Below are 15665 nucleotides of genomic sequence, written 5' to 3'. Positions count from 1 at the left end.
TTTCCCCTGATGTAATAGCATGGTCCATCGCCCTGGTGTGGATATTGAAAATGGTTGTTTCAAAACCATGACACACATGTTAAAATGAGAGAAACATTTTGGCTCATTTCTGGTACCTTTCCAGTACATCTTAAGAACTGAATGATTAGTTCCTTGGAAAGTCTATAATGTGATCCTTTCCTATGTTGATGTACAGTTTGAAATGGCCAAAGTGGCTGAAAAGTGATCTAACTGGAACTACTGGAGATGAAGCAAGATGAAATATATTCAACCCTTGTCTTATGCACATGGTATAATACCCAGTACACTGCAAAAGGTTTGCAGTTTGATGATCAGCCATTTTCCCATACATCGATTGCAATGGAAAGTCAGGTTGCAAATGGACCAGAAAGCAGATGCCTCCTTCCACCCCTATGACATTTATCATCACAGTCCACAAAAAACCCACTTCATTAAGGCATTTCCTTTTTCCTGTGGTCTTGATTCAGTTTTCACCCTTGTACTTTTGCTCTCATGAGTAGAAAAAAAATCCAATATCATCTACCAAATGTTTCAAGGTTGCAACAAGGGTTGATGGATCCTCATAGAAACCAAGTTGAAGAAATATTGTTTTGGAGTGGTCAGTTAGTGAAAATCTTTCCACAGACAGAAGATACTGGATTTCGAACATTAATTTTCTGTTCATAGAAAACTGACAAGACATATTGCACACATGGTACAATAAAAGTTCTTATCTACCAACAGCTTTGTAAATATTTGGGCATTGGAACAAATTCAGAATCAGGATGGGATGTCAATGAAAAATGTCAGCTTGTTTTTGCTCTTTATTATAATAAAACAGCATTTAGTCCAGTCTTGTGGAAGAGGTTCAACATTTGTTGGCACATTTACTGTTGGGACAATTTTCATTGTCACTACTGGGGCGGTGGGGTAGCCTAATGGTTAAAGGTTTGGCTCGTCACGCCGAAGACCCGGGTTTCGAATCCCCACATGGGCACAATGTGTGAAGCCCATTTCTGGTGTCCCCTGCCGTGATGTTGCTGGAATATTGCTAAAAGCGGCGTAAAACCAAACTCTATCAGTTCATTGTCACTGGTTATCTTAAGGAAATTGCTCTTTTCCACATGTTAAGGTAAATGTGGTATCTTTGTATTATTGTTTCCATACTTAAAAGCTGAAAATGTTCAATCTGATTTCCTACAAGTTGAGATTTTGGTATGATAACGCAGTATCGATAGTGGCCCAAAAAGGAAGCCTCATGGTTTGATATGCCCAACACAAATGCAGTAAGTGTCTGAAGTCATTCATGTTGGTTTCCACCACATGGAGGTTGAAATGTTGCCGAAACAAATGTACACTCACAAGCATACAGTAATGAGAGAATAAATGTGCCGTTCAACATTCATCAGTATAGGCTGCAAGAACAAGATGAGTGAGTGATGGTCTTCCGAAGTATGAAATTAACAAAACAACGACCAGTAATTCTATCATCAAGCCCACATACACTACCAATCAGGTCAGGTAGCACATACTACATATTAACCACCCATACTTCTTTTTTATCTTTTCTTCTTCTTTTTTTAAATTGTCTAGGTTGGTTTGTTTTGGGAATTTTTTATAGTCTGGGGTGCCCGTCACCCTGGAACAGGGAATGTTTCACACTGGACCATGTTTGTTAGAAGTGCCGTTTTACTTACTGCTTGTTTGAACTGATCAGTATATTTCATAGGGTGGATATGATTATTTATCTTGTTTTGTGAGAGCTGATCAGACACATTGCTACATATCAGTACTTCAGATGTTCAGACTGAATCCAAAACCTGAATACCCATTCATAGGCATGTATTTACTCCCAGGATGTAGCAGAGATGCCAGCTACTCTGATTTTCAAATACAAAATCTGCTCTCCGATTTCTCTTTTTAAAAAACTCCCGATTTTTTAGAAAAAATTCTGAATGTATTTTTACGGTATGTTTGAGAGAACACTGGTAAAAGCATTCAGAAGCTTAGCATGTGATCCTTTGGGTGTCGATTGTGTTATTGAAAATGAAGTTTTACAAAGTGTTTCCCGAATGCATGTCATAGTCGGTATGAAAGCGAAACAAAATGGAAAAGCTGACCAAGCGCTCACCCCCAACTCACACCTTTGGTGCTCAGGCCTGGCTTTCAGTCAGTCATGACTCCTGTTTTTGTCCTCATTCAACATGAGCTAAAATACCATAAATGGGATGAGTAGGATTACCATGACAATTAGTGAATGTAAGTTCAGGCATCTTTTTGGTATCCTTAATATCTGGGGTTCAATATTAGCATAAGCCTGTTCACCTGATACAAGCAAAGCCAGGAAGGACTGTAATGATTTCATTGGCAGCAACTATTTCTTCATGGATTTGGTGCAACTGAAGCTAATCGTTATTGTCCACTGCTGAATATGAATTTCTGTTAAAACGTCAGGGATTTGACTTGACTGATTTGGCGTCTATTTTTGGGTGGTCTTTTTTTGTATGTGATGCAGATGTCTATTTTGTTTTGGAATTTGAACAGGGCTTTTTTGTTCTTTGGGAATTCCTTTTATTGGGAAATTTGAAAAAAACCATTATCAACATTTTTGAAATTGTAAATCTGTTTTTTTCAAGCCTGGGAAAGGGAAGCCCTATGTTCAAGATCATCTCAGATATATTTTTAATCTTAAGATGAATCATTGCCATTTCAGAAAAGACTCCTCGAAAGTTGAAGCCAATCCCGCCACGGCCCGAGTTTCCCCCAGGAAGCCCTGGACGTTCCCCACCAGTGAAGATAATGTTGGGAGGCAACACTCCAGTTGTTGTGTCATCACCGCCACCACCCTCACCACTTAATGCTCCCTTCACCCGTCATTTCCTCCTCCTCAAGCTGCAGCTGTGACTGCAGCACATGCTGCTGCTGCCGCTGCTGTTGCTGCTACTGCACAGCCCAGTCTTCCTACACCAGTCATTCAGCACAAGCCACTGTCTCCTGCAAGAGGTGAGGATGGCATGGAAATATCTCATCAAAACATTTTTGAAACATTGCCACAAGCTGTATGGGAAGTCTGTCTTCCACATGCACGAGGCAGTTGTGTTTGGGTTTTTTAACCAAACATGGCGCTGGTGTGCTTCAGCAGCCTTGTTTTTCGCTGTTGTTGACAAAGTTTTCTTTCACTCAAACTCAACAGATATTGAATCGGTTGCTTCACTGCATGTTCTAACATGTCGTTAAAGTGCACTTTATGCACACAAAAAGTTGCATTTACCTTAGAATATAAATGACCTCACCGCTTTTAAGTTTATATATGTCTATCAAATGTTAGGGTGTTCCCATTTGTGTTTGTAGTATACATGGGATGATTGATTTACATCACTTTCCCATAACCAATACTGGTCCTTAGAGGCAACTTGACTGTCTGGCTCAGTTGTCATCGAACCTCAACGTAATGGATCTTTTCTCATGTCCATCACAGAATTGTGTGATTCAGACTTTTAGGCATAGTTAAATAAATATTATCGATTAATTCATGTTTTGTGAATGTGACTGGAATGGCTATTAAATCATATCTGTAGTAATATGTTCATTCATCCTGTATTCTTATCAAGTGTCTCATTTTGATACAATCTGAACACTTGGATGAAAACTTAATCGGTGGTATTTACCTTTTATGTATTTCAGCCCCAAAGCCTGTAACTCACACACACATGCCTCAACAGCCAAGTCGACCCACGGCAATGGCCACAGCCAAGCCACAGGTGAAGAATACCAGTAAGTCAGCACAGGAAAATCTTCCCATTTTGTCAACTTTCCTAATGCCAGACCAGTTTTATTTCTTGTTTTACGGATCCGCCAGTCATATTTTTTCAAGAATAAGAAAAGAAAAGAAAAAATTCCCCACTCAAAAATGAATTTCGTAATGTTTTCTTTGGCCAAAAATGTAATCATACAAGAAATTTTGTTTTTAGATTGATTTTTGCCCCATATACACTTCATAAATTGCCAAAAGTAACATACTTTGAGTATTTGGAAGGAATATTACTTTGACTCGTGATTTTATTTTATTTATATATTTTTTTTCCCCTCCTGCCTTTAGGTTTTCTGAGGAAAATCTGTAAAACAAGAAATAAAATTGGTCTGGCCTAAACAATAATGTACCTGTTTTCTTGACAGAAGGCTTTGTTCGATCAGTACAGATTCTTTTCTGGGGTATTGGTTGTATCTGGGAAGTGCCAGCTTATCATTGCCTCTCAGCAGAGACTAAATATATACTTAGTTACTCATAATGGGAATCTTGCATTGATACTGAAGGCTTGTGCAGATATGTCAAATTGTATGTATCTTCAACACTAACACAGTCCTTGTTTGCTTTTTCAAGAAACGGGGCGGTGGGGTAGCCTAGTGGTTAAAGCGTTGGCTCGTCACGCCAAAGACCCGGATTCGAATCCCCACATGAGTAAAATGTGTGAAGCCCATTTGTTGCTGGAATATTGCTAAAAGCGGCGTAAAACCAAACTCAGTCAGTCAGTCAGTTTTAAAGAAACACCCAGTAACACATTTGAATGATTAGTTCCAGTGACGCCAAGTCTCCCGGTCAGTAAACCTCCTTCCATGTCACCACAAGTGGAGGTGACGTCACCACCAAAGATGCCACTCGAAGTCAGAAGAACCTCTCCCAGAATCCAGTCGCCACCTGATGACATATCCAAACTATTCCCTTGTGACGATGAGCCTGAGAGCCCCAAACCCAGTCCGAAGCCAGCCCCTCCTGGGGCCACCATTTGTAAGCAATAATTACAACAATCTAGTATTTAGGTGGTGCATGGCAGACCACTTGTATATATCGTTGAAGTCTCTTTTTACTTCTTGGAAAACAGATTTTAGTGAACAAGTTTTTATTGGTAACAATATGTTTATCTCTCTTCCCTGGATAACCTTCTGTTTTAGATACAGCCTTTAAGAAATAAGTGTACAAAATTGTCATGCACATTTTGTTTATTGTTAAATGCAATGTGAGTTAAGCTAATTGGTATTAGAATGACTATCTAAAGCCTTTAATTTGAGAAAAGAAACCTTGGAAGTCTTGGATTTCTGGACTCAATCCGTATTTTGGGAAATTTTGCTCAAAAGTTTGGTTAGTTTCTCAAAGTATAACATCATACTTCATTATACATCTCAAGGGTGGGTTCCTGCTAGGGGTGAAACGGTATACGCGGTATTAGTAGAACCGCGGTATTTTGCCTTCGGTTCGGTATATCGTAATGCAATCCAAAAATTCGTTTTTCGTACCGTCATTTTATTAATCATTTTAAACCTTTTCTAAAATGTCTAGAAATCGAATCTTTTGGTCAAAATCTATGCATTTCTTTGCTTGGTGGCCGCTATTTTCTTGGAAGAAAATGAGCAAGACAGCAACTGCAGATACCAAATCAATAGCTGAGTTCTGTTTCTTTTTCTGTTATTTCAAATCAGACGAACAGCGCAATAACTTATTAAAGTCAACTTTATCATAAATACACGCCATCAGCCGAGTACTTACGGTGTTTGCTGTGATTCAACACACCGCGTTATTGCGGGGGTAAACACTGCCATCCGAAAACGTATGATGTCAGAAAACTCATAATAAAACGATCTTCCTCGATTTCATTGTATTTGATTAAATTTAATCCCATTTTCATATATTAAAACTGTTTACAGTAACATCCTTGAAAACGGGTATGAAATGACATCACCTCATTCTATATTCGTACAACTTCTGCTTACCTTGTTCATAAGGGTCCGCTTTTCGGGCCTACCACGATAGCACCAATTTCTCATTATTTTCAGCAATCACGAACAGATTACCGCCTTGTCATCCATGGACCCCAAGACCCGTGTTATTGACTCATTGAAGTCATATTCACAATTAATTGCCAACATTTTGTTTTAAAATCAAAGTGGCAGGTACTGCGGGAAGTCAACAGTGACTTGTCAACCTGTCTCATACGTAAAATGTATCCAGCCACGTTGCCCAAAGTGCTGAACCTATGTTAATTAATATATTAAATACGTTCTTAGAAAACAAGCATAATACTAATACCATAGCGATAATATATATATATATATATATATATATATATACGCACATAAAATGTCCAAAATAGTACAGGTGTTCAGTCATAAATATTACATAGATAAATAAAAACTGAATGCCTTTTTCTCCAACATGTTTCGTTCTTGACTCTTCAGGGAGATTGTAGCGGTTACAGTATGACGTCATTACATATATATTGTGACGTCCAATAGGGACAGCATTCTAGAGCGACAAGGTCACAGCTTGCAATGGTTTAACATTGGTTTGAGCTTGTCTATGAAGTAGTACAAATAACAAATAAAGTGTCCTGAAACCCGATGTATCCCACTGAGTGAACATCTAGATGTCTGTGCGAAAGGAAACGATGTTAAATTTACAATATTTCCTTTTTATCAAGTTCAAAATTCGGACAAAGTAAAACGAATTTTAAAAGAACACTACTTCATAGACAAGTTCAAACCAATGTTAAACCATTGCAATTCTGGAATGTGTCAAGATTGTGTAGCAGTACTTCCCAAGGACTGTGGAAAGTCTCTAAATGTTTAACTGACTGAAACGAGAGATAGGCAATGATTTAGAGCAAGGACAATGATCTGTCACACAGAATGTAACTTTCATATGACAACTGTATTGAGTTAATTTGTTTAATTTATTTATCTGTGATATGTCATCAACAGAGTCACATTCGACAAGATCTGATTTGTATATTGTTTTTAGTGTTGTTTAAACCTGAACATTTCTGGGACATGGTGATTTCACCGCAGTAAATGCTGATTTGATTTTAGTGACTTTTAATCATACTTGGCTACTTACTATTTTGCCACACAGCTATGAGCTCCAAGATTCCAGTGATACTTTAGTTCTTCTATCTGTCATGAAATCACAGTTTTGTTCATTCAAAATAACAAAGTTTATGGCTCTTGTAAATTTTCTGCATTATGTTCATATCTCATATACCGAACCGAAACGGACCGAACCGAAGGCTTTGTACCGCAATACGTACTGTACCGTGGTAAGAGCATACCGTTTCACCCCTAGTTCCTGTTTGGAGAGGTTTTTGGCTAAAGTTAGTAACATTGGTAGCCAGTGAGGTTTTTCTTAAACAGGGTTAGCTAATTGTCGGAGTAGTTCTTTTTAATAGCTGCGGTATTGTTGGAGTTCAGCTAAGAGTTGCCTCTTCAGCCATGTAATTGTACTCTTGCTTGTATCTTTTACAATTGATCTACCTAAAGTTGGTGTTCTGCCTATCAAAGTTCTTGGTCATGTTTCTTGCTGTTAAGTATGTGTTTACAATGTAGCATTGTGTTGTTGTTGGATCTCTTAAAGGGTTTTGTTAAGATTTGAAATTCACGTTTTTGGACTGATTGTATAGTTGTGTTGAGTTAAAGATTTAATGCTATAGTGATGCTGAGACAAGTTTGTTTTTTCTAATACATGCATGTTAGTAGTAGCACAGGACATTATGCAGTATTGTTTGGGTTTTAGCAAGATTGCTACAGGCTGTTGCAGTTTTTCTGTAATACTGCTGAATATGGTGACAAGCATTCCATGTATTGCAGTGTTAAAAGTTAGCCTAAAAATCTGTCATGTCTGATCCACAATATCGCTAAAGGACTTCTTTCAAAGAAGACTGAAATTATTTCTACATTTCTATTTTACACTTGATAAACTAACTGAGGCTCGCATTTTGGTACAATTCCTGTAAGTGGCAGACTTTTGTAGCAAACATTATTTCTTCGGCAGCTGCTCACGGTGTAGGCATAGCCTATGGATCAGGATCTGCGATGTTGTCCCAGCCTTCACCCATCGAGCTTCAGAAGGAGCCAAAGATGCATATGCCGTCCCATGCCGCTGCAGCAGCAGCAGCAGCAGCTGCCGCCGCGGCCGCTTCCAAACAGAAACAGAATGTGGTGAGTTATTCTCATTCAGCGCAACATTTAGAGCTTTAGTTCAGGAAAAGGTTTGCGTCTTTTGTGACTGATGGCTTTTGCATTATCAAATTGTATTGTATGCAGCTTTTGACATTGATCATGTTTACTAAAGACTGTAAACTATTGATCATGTGTACTTATGTCATCAATTCATGAAATGCAGCTTTGTTTTAGAGAACAAAGGTAAAAAATAGCAGGAATGTGACAGACAGTAGACCAGTGAAAACAAATCCTATATCGAGGACATTTGTTGCCTGTGTTGTATTTACAGTCAGTGTGTCATCTTCAGTGTTAATGTTTTAGTTGAAGAATGCCGGCTCCTGGTCAAGCATTGCCATGTCCAACTCTTCACACAATATGGCAAGGAAACCTGCTGCTGTGAACAGCTTTGAACACTTCCGTAAACAAGCCAAGGAGAAAGAAGAGCGGGTATGTTTCAAATTTGTTTCAGCTGTAATGACTAATCTTTATCATACTTATGGTATGATTCAAAGCAGGCTGAAAAATACAGAGAATTTGACAAAATTGTTCTCAGAATTAATGAGATCTGGGATAAGTACTAAATTTTGATCATGGAATCCCATACAATCTTCATGAGTGATTAATATAGATCTTACAGATTGATAATCATTAACTAAATATCGACTGATAAGCGATAAATGTTAGTGAAGTAGATTTGAGCAAAAAATGAGAGAAAGTTTGAAACAAATTATATTTCACATCACTTGGGTTATGTGACATATTTATGCATGCATTACTCATAAAACAGACAGCGCTACAAGAATCTGTACTGAAATGTCGCACTCACAAAATAAAAGAAGTTGTTATCCATAATTTTGAACATAATTTAGAAGCAGCTGATAATTATAGATGTAGCTTTGTGTATTGTAGGAGTGAAATAACACTATTTTTCATCACAATAGTTTATGTACAATATTATTGACAAGTTTTACATCAATAAAAGAGGGATAACTAGGCAGAACTGTCTTTTTGCAGCCTGCTGATATTCTAAGCTCCTGAAAATTCTTGGTTGTATGTTGATGTACTTTCTGTTGCAGGAACGAGCATTGCAAACCCAACTGCTTCATCGTCAACAGGTGAAGGAGAAGGCTGAGAGGGAACGTCAGCGTCAGGAACGTGAGCGACAGAGAGAGCGGGACGAGGAGGAGGCCCTTGAGCAGGCCAAACAGGCCCAGCAGGCCCAGGCTCAGGCCCACCATGCTGAGATCATCCGTCAGCGTGAGGTGGAGCAGATCAACAAGCAGAAAGAACGCGAAAGGATGCGGGAACAAGAGCGTAGACGCAGAGAGGCGGTAAGTTGGCATATGGCATGTCACGGGGGGATGATGGGACACACATACTGTGGGAAGGGAGTCCTGTTAAGATGATTACGTTATCTGTAGCAAGTTGGCTATGAGATGATTCCATACAGAACAGATACTTTAAAGGTAAAAATATATGTGTACTTAGGACACTTTCCAACTGATATTATTATCTCGGTTAAAGTGTTCACTGGTTACACCAAAGACTTGGGTTTGATTATCACGAAAGGTACAATGTGTGAAGCCCAGTTCCAGGGGCATAGCTACCATTATAAAAAAAAAAGCCCGGGCTTACACATGGTTGTTGCTAAAAGGTTGGGCAAGCGCTCAATACTATCTAAATATGAAGCTTTGCAACCTATCGGGCTTACACGAAAAAAATGGCTTGCTAGGCGCCTGATTTCTAGTGTCTCGCAGTGACATTGCCTACAGCAGTGTAAAACCTTATTCACTTCAGAATATTTAATCAAATCAAATTCAGTTATTTTAACCGTAACGCTCATCATGAGGTGTTTCCTTGATAATTATTGTAATCATGCTTTTCATACAATGCATCTCACGTTTCATTTCAGTTGGCCAACCGTATCGATATGAACGAACAGAGTGAACTGATGGCATCCTTTGAGGAAATGTTATAGTGACTCCCACTCTGTGGAGCGTGTTGCCTATTTGCTTGAGAGTACCTTCTGATAGTGCCAGCAGGCGCCGAGCTCATGGTGGAGAGGAGGGCTGGCAGCCCTCCCACCTTGAAGCAGTCAACGGGCCTCGCACAATGAGGACGACCTGAAAAATCAGGGAAAGTTTATCCTCGTTCTGACGTCGGAGCAGAGATCTGGACATACACATGGTTCACCATAGCCTTGTTTCTCCATATCAGACTATTTATACAGAAAAGCGTCAGTTGATTTGACTGAAAGACAATCTGTTAGGAAATGTGACAATACAAACAAAGCGGAAATATCTGCATTTTCAGACAGGTTCAGTGAAAGCAGAATTTTCAAAATGTTCAATGCAAAGTGACCCTGGTCACATGAAACGGAATCCTGATTGTTTTTATTATTGCTTGAGATTGTAAGTTGGGGTCCAGTTATGTGATTCTATTTCATCGATCCAGTTGACATCTAAAAAGTCAGAGTAAGGTTTCTTGAGCACGTCGTAATGATGCCACAACAAGCCATCCTCACAGAACGAATGGCGCAGTGTTATGCTGTTCATGTGAAGATGTAGGTGTGGTGATCCGACCTATTGCCAGCTTGGATGTAAAGACAGATTAATTTCTCAGGAACTGTACAGAGCATGTTATGCAAGCCGGCTGGCGTCCATCCTCCTCCACAGGGGCTCAGCTTCATTTGCAACCTAAGCACTTTAAAGTTCAAATGATCACCTGTTGTATATAGGCATTCATTCTCATGCCCTTTCTAGCAATAACTGTTCACTGTGAAGTATTAGTGATTTACCTATGGCCAAGGACTGGTCTATTGTGTTTGTGCATGCCAGGTGTTCTTTGTGTGATTGTTGTCATTGTTTCCATGGCAACTGGTCAGCTGTATGTGACCTGCAATGTGTCAGCGTGGTAAGGTCAGCTGTCTCAGATTGTACAAGCTGTGTAGCCATGGCCAGTGCATGTGCAGTCCCAGTGTAGCTGAAGTAGCTAGCCACAATGTGTTCTAGTCACAATGCCGCATAATCCATATTGTGCAGTAGGACTGTAACAATACAGGGGGGCTCGTTACAATGTATATTTAGTGCAAATGGGGGCAGTACAATGCGTAATGCATTGCACCACCACAAGAGTTTTTGTTAGATACAAAGCACAGGTTTGGGATCTTTATCATGAAATATTACATTTCTGATATTCGTTGCACTGTAAAATGCCTGTATGTAAATGTGTTGTATCTCAATACAATACTGTATCGTTACAACCCTTATGCAAAGTTAAAAAAATAAGTCAAATTTATATAGTCTGGAATCCAGAGCCCCACATATATTATGCACAGTGTATAGTATAAATTGTAGCAAATAGACTGTTTAGTATGAGCATGTTACAAAATATGAGCTTCATTATTTTGAAGTGAATTTCTTGAAAGGCTATTATTATGCTTCATATTATCTGCAAAGTCACAGGAATAATCATTTCTCCAATCCACATTGTAAACAAGAATGAACACACATTTGGTTTGACATGAAGGCCTTATAAGAAATATCTACATACTATCTGGCATTTCATTGTCTACTCAGGTTGCAAAATGCTATTTCTTTGAGAAATACTTGCTTGTAACACATTCACCTCTGAACTATGGTATACAATGGGTCAGATGGGTGAATTCTCGCTCTTAGATTCAAGAAACAAGGGAATTGTTTTATGTCTTGGGTGGGGGGTGGTAATAACATACTGGTTGAGATGTGACATGCACTAGCCAGTTTTCTGTTATTTTCCTTCAGACATCACATAACATTCAGGTTGGTGCTAATGTCATCATTTTTCTAGCAGTATTAAATGTTTTCTCTTTTGCCCCCTTTTCCTAATATCTTAAAGAGTACATACTGCCTCCATCTCGGGGCAGTTTGCACTGCCGACAATGCCCGTGTCCAGTTGTCCCGTGTCCTAAACCGTTTAATTAGTATGAAAATGTGGCAGTTTTGCTTTATGTCTGTCAATTTCTCAAGCCTAAGGTATGTGTGTGTTCTTTCCAAGTATTCATGTCTAGTGATATGAATATCTGCCCATAGTGAGGAGTATTCTGTACATTTTTGACAAGCTTAATATATTGTATGATCTGGAGTGATCTGATGGATGAATGGGTAGAAGACTGAGGACAAGGCACTCCGATTGTACACCTTATCTCGGAAATAGGTCTATACATTTTCATGTTATCATCAAAAGCCATTTGCTGGCATCATTTTGTACTTAATCTTGTCAATCCAGCTTGGTTTGATCGTTTCATCATAAAAATAGGGTGCTTACATGTTTCATTGTCATCAACAGGATCATTATCTGATACTTTCTTCTTGAGTATGCCATCAAACATGTTTCAGTGACTCACATTTTGTAACATTTCTGTAGATTTGTACTTTTGTTATTTGTGTAGTATGAGAGTAATTGTATCTATATTGTAGGCCTTTACTTTGTGTTCTGTAGATTAGTGTCCAGATGATGCTACCCTTTGGAGTTATGTCCCCTTGAATGTAACTTCTTTTTTCACTTTACTGTTTCCGCATTTACTGATTAAGCTATACCGTAGTAGCAATACACACTTCATTGTAGATTTGGGATTGCCACTTGCATTCAGTTGAGTAAAACATGGTCAAATTGATAAACAGTGGAAGTTTTTAGCTGTACAGTCTTGCCATAGCCACTATAGTATTCTGTGAATGTAAATCTGTATGTTTACAAGTAAGCATTTGTTCCATTTCCACTTCAAATAGGGGACATAACTCTGTATGTGCTAGCACCAATATGGCTGAATGTTGCTTGTGACACGACCATGTGCCAGCCAGACTGAGAAGAGATCACAAAGAAAGTTGCTGTGTGAGAGAAAGAGAGAGAGAAGCTATTGTCCATCAGGTGTATTTAATGATTATTTAACTATTGCTGTTGAGTGTTTCTTCATAGTATGGACGGACAGAGAAACGGGCCTGCATGGAGGGGACCCACCTGTACTGCACAGTTATATTTTTGTTACCTATTGTGTACAGCTCAATAAAACATCATTGTCAGTATTACTTGCTCTTTGTTGGCTTATTTTCTCTCTTTGAATAGTTGCGCTATGCCATAAATACCTAGTTTGACTGTATAACATTAAACTATATTTCTACAGTCTTCTCTGCAATCATCTAATATAGACATTAGCATTAATGAAGCACCAATCTTTTTTTACATAGTAATAAAAAAAACCCTCATGTTATATCATCTATGAAAATTAAATTCCACATAAAATAATAACTCACATATTTTACCGTGGTTAGAATAATAACAACACATTATCATTGGTAACTTGCGGTTCGGAGGAATACTCTAAAACGCGAACATCAACAATATGGTTACATGAGGTTCGCAAATGACCTGTTGCGAATGTATGAACCACATCAGTACCTTGTGTAGCCAACCCTCGCACGCATATCATCTTAGTCTGTTTGCAGTGAAAACGTACCGATGAATTTCACTTTAAACAAGAAAGTAAACCGAAGGAAGTGAAATTAAGATTGCGAATCCTCATAATTTTACCTTGCCAACTGAACATTTAAATATCAGAATTTTATTAAACTTAGGATAAAAGTTGTTGAACAAACTATCATAGTATCAAATCGTTATTATTGGTTTGTATTACAAGGGTGTATGCACAGTAAATGAAACACCGAGAACAAGTAGGGTTGGTCTAAGTTAACGCTCATCACGTACCGCACTTTCACGTTTGTTTCAGTGTTCCAACTACTGCGCTTACCCCCTTGTAATACAACCAATAATAGCGATTTGAATCTATGATCGTTTGTTAAACCACTTTTATCCTAAGATGAATAAAATTCTGAGGTTCATATGTTCAATTGGCAAGGTAAAATTATGAGGATGCGCAATCTTAATTTCACTTTATTTGATTTACTTTCTTGTTTAAAGTGAAATTCATCGGTACGTTTTCACTACAAACAGACTATAGTCTCCTGATACTGGCAATCAAGCGTCGAATTCTCGGCATAGGAACCATCGGCCATTCTTCATAGTGTGTGCCTCCAATTACTGCAGATTTTAAACAACGGGATCCAAGATAGTCCCAAAGATGTTCGATGGCGTTCTGCAAATGGGCAATGATGGCTCAAGGGCAGACGACTGGCAAGAGGGTGTTACAGGAGCGTTGGTGTAGCCTAGTGGTCAAAGCGTTTGCTTGTCACGCCGAATGTCCGGGATCGATTCCCCACATGGGTACATTGTGTGAAGCCCATTTCTGGTGTCCCTCGCCGTGATATTGCTGGCATATTTCTAAATCTGCGTAAAACCAAACTCACACATTCCTGTTGATAACGTTGACCACTGACTGTCCCAGTGTTGTGATCATATACAACTTGCATTCATTCGAAACTCACACCCACACCATCACTGAGCCACCACCAAAGGCTGCATGGATCATCTACTGGCCACATACCTTGTTGCGACGTCTTCATACGCGACAACGGCCGTAGGAAAAGTGCAGAAAAAGGCAACATTCATCAGGCCAATGAACTCTACAACAGTCCTCAAGTTGCAGTTTTCTCCTGCCCGTGTCTTCTAGAACAAGGGACGTCTGCCCGGAGAGACCACAGCCTCTTCCTGATGGTATCGATGGAGAATCAGACTCCCACTCTACATTGCCGGCGCAGTTCTTTGGTATGGGTCATGGGATTGCGTCTTGCCAGACAAAGGAATCAGTCTTCATGGTCATTGGACTTTCCCGGTTTTCCAGGGCTTGAACGAACCTTAACCTATACATGCCTTCTTGGAAGTTGACTAATAACAGTATGGTCAATGTTCAAGTTGCGGCAGAACGTGCGCATACTGCAGTTATGATATTTATACCCCAATGTGATTGACGCCTTCGCAGCAGGTAAATATGCGACCCATATTCTTTTAGATATTTGTGAGAAGCACAGTGTGTGTGCATTGCAGTATGTTTGCTAATACAACAACGCATACGTTAGGCGGGAAAGCGACTCTTCCTACCTGTGAGCTAGTGCTGGGAATTGGTCAAAATCTCATAATTGATGATTGGTTCATTACAACCGATCAACCATCGAAAATAATTGGTTAGCGACATTTATGAAATTTTCCTGATTATTTTTGTTAATGGACAAACAAAATAAAGAAAAAACCCTGTAGTTCTTTGGTGTTTTTGCAAATTGCACAAAAGGCATTGGCAAATTTCACATCTTTAAAGGATGACTAGTAGGTTAGGAAAATTAATTTCTTGGAGTCTTGAAGATTAATTCAACCATGACTTGGAACGAGCTTGTAGTGGTCATGAAATGTAACAGACAAAACCAACCTTGTGAAAAATATTGTTAATGCAAACAAGTGTTCCAGAATTGTTTGTGTTCGATTATGAGAAAACATGATCGATTGCTTGGTCGTTTAGTCACTGCGACCAATCTTCGATTATTTCAATTAATCGGACCACCACTACTGTGAGCCCAGTTGTAAACAAATTTATTTTATGACAACACGGTCGTTTTTGTTATTTCATCCTTTTAAGAACGTCTTTAAAACACGTACATACAAGCTGAGAGCCGAGTTTACTGATTACAGGAGGATTATTAAAGCAAGATCGTCGATGTAGTTATTTTTTAAACGTGCCAAGCCTGCTATCGCCA

General features: G+C 39.0%; 1 protein-coding gene across 1 annotated transcript in view; it reads left to right on the top strand.

Moving 5' to 3' along the window:
• The window catches only part of LOC124290668 (bromodomain-containing protein 2-like), a 29594-nt gene extending 16542 nt beyond the window's left edge, over positions 1-13052 (top strand). The window contains 8 exon segments of the mRNA XM_046727462.1: positions 2714-2856; positions 2859-3003; positions 3685-3774; positions 4574-4786; positions 7820-7986; positions 8311-8436; positions 9066-9320; positions 9902-13052. Coding sequence (XP_046583418.1) covers positions 2714-2856; positions 2859-3003; positions 3685-3774; positions 4574-4786; positions 7820-7986; positions 8311-8436; positions 9066-9320; positions 9902-9967 — 1205 coding nt within the window. The 3' untranslated portion in view covers positions 9968-13052.
• Positions 13053-15665: the final 2613 nt, after the last annotated feature.

The sequence above is a fragment of the Haliotis rubra genome, unplaced genomic scaffold (genome assembly GCF_003918875.1).
Source record: "Haliotis rubra isolate DU_JTF1 unplaced genomic scaffold, ASM391887v1 Scf470, whole genome shotgun sequence".
NCBI classification, from domain to species: Eukaryota; Metazoa; Mollusca; class Gastropoda; order Lepetellida; family Haliotidae; genus Haliotis; species Haliotis rubra.
Note: the sequence above shows the minus strand (reverse complement) of the source record. Positions and strands in the feature narration are given on the sequence as shown.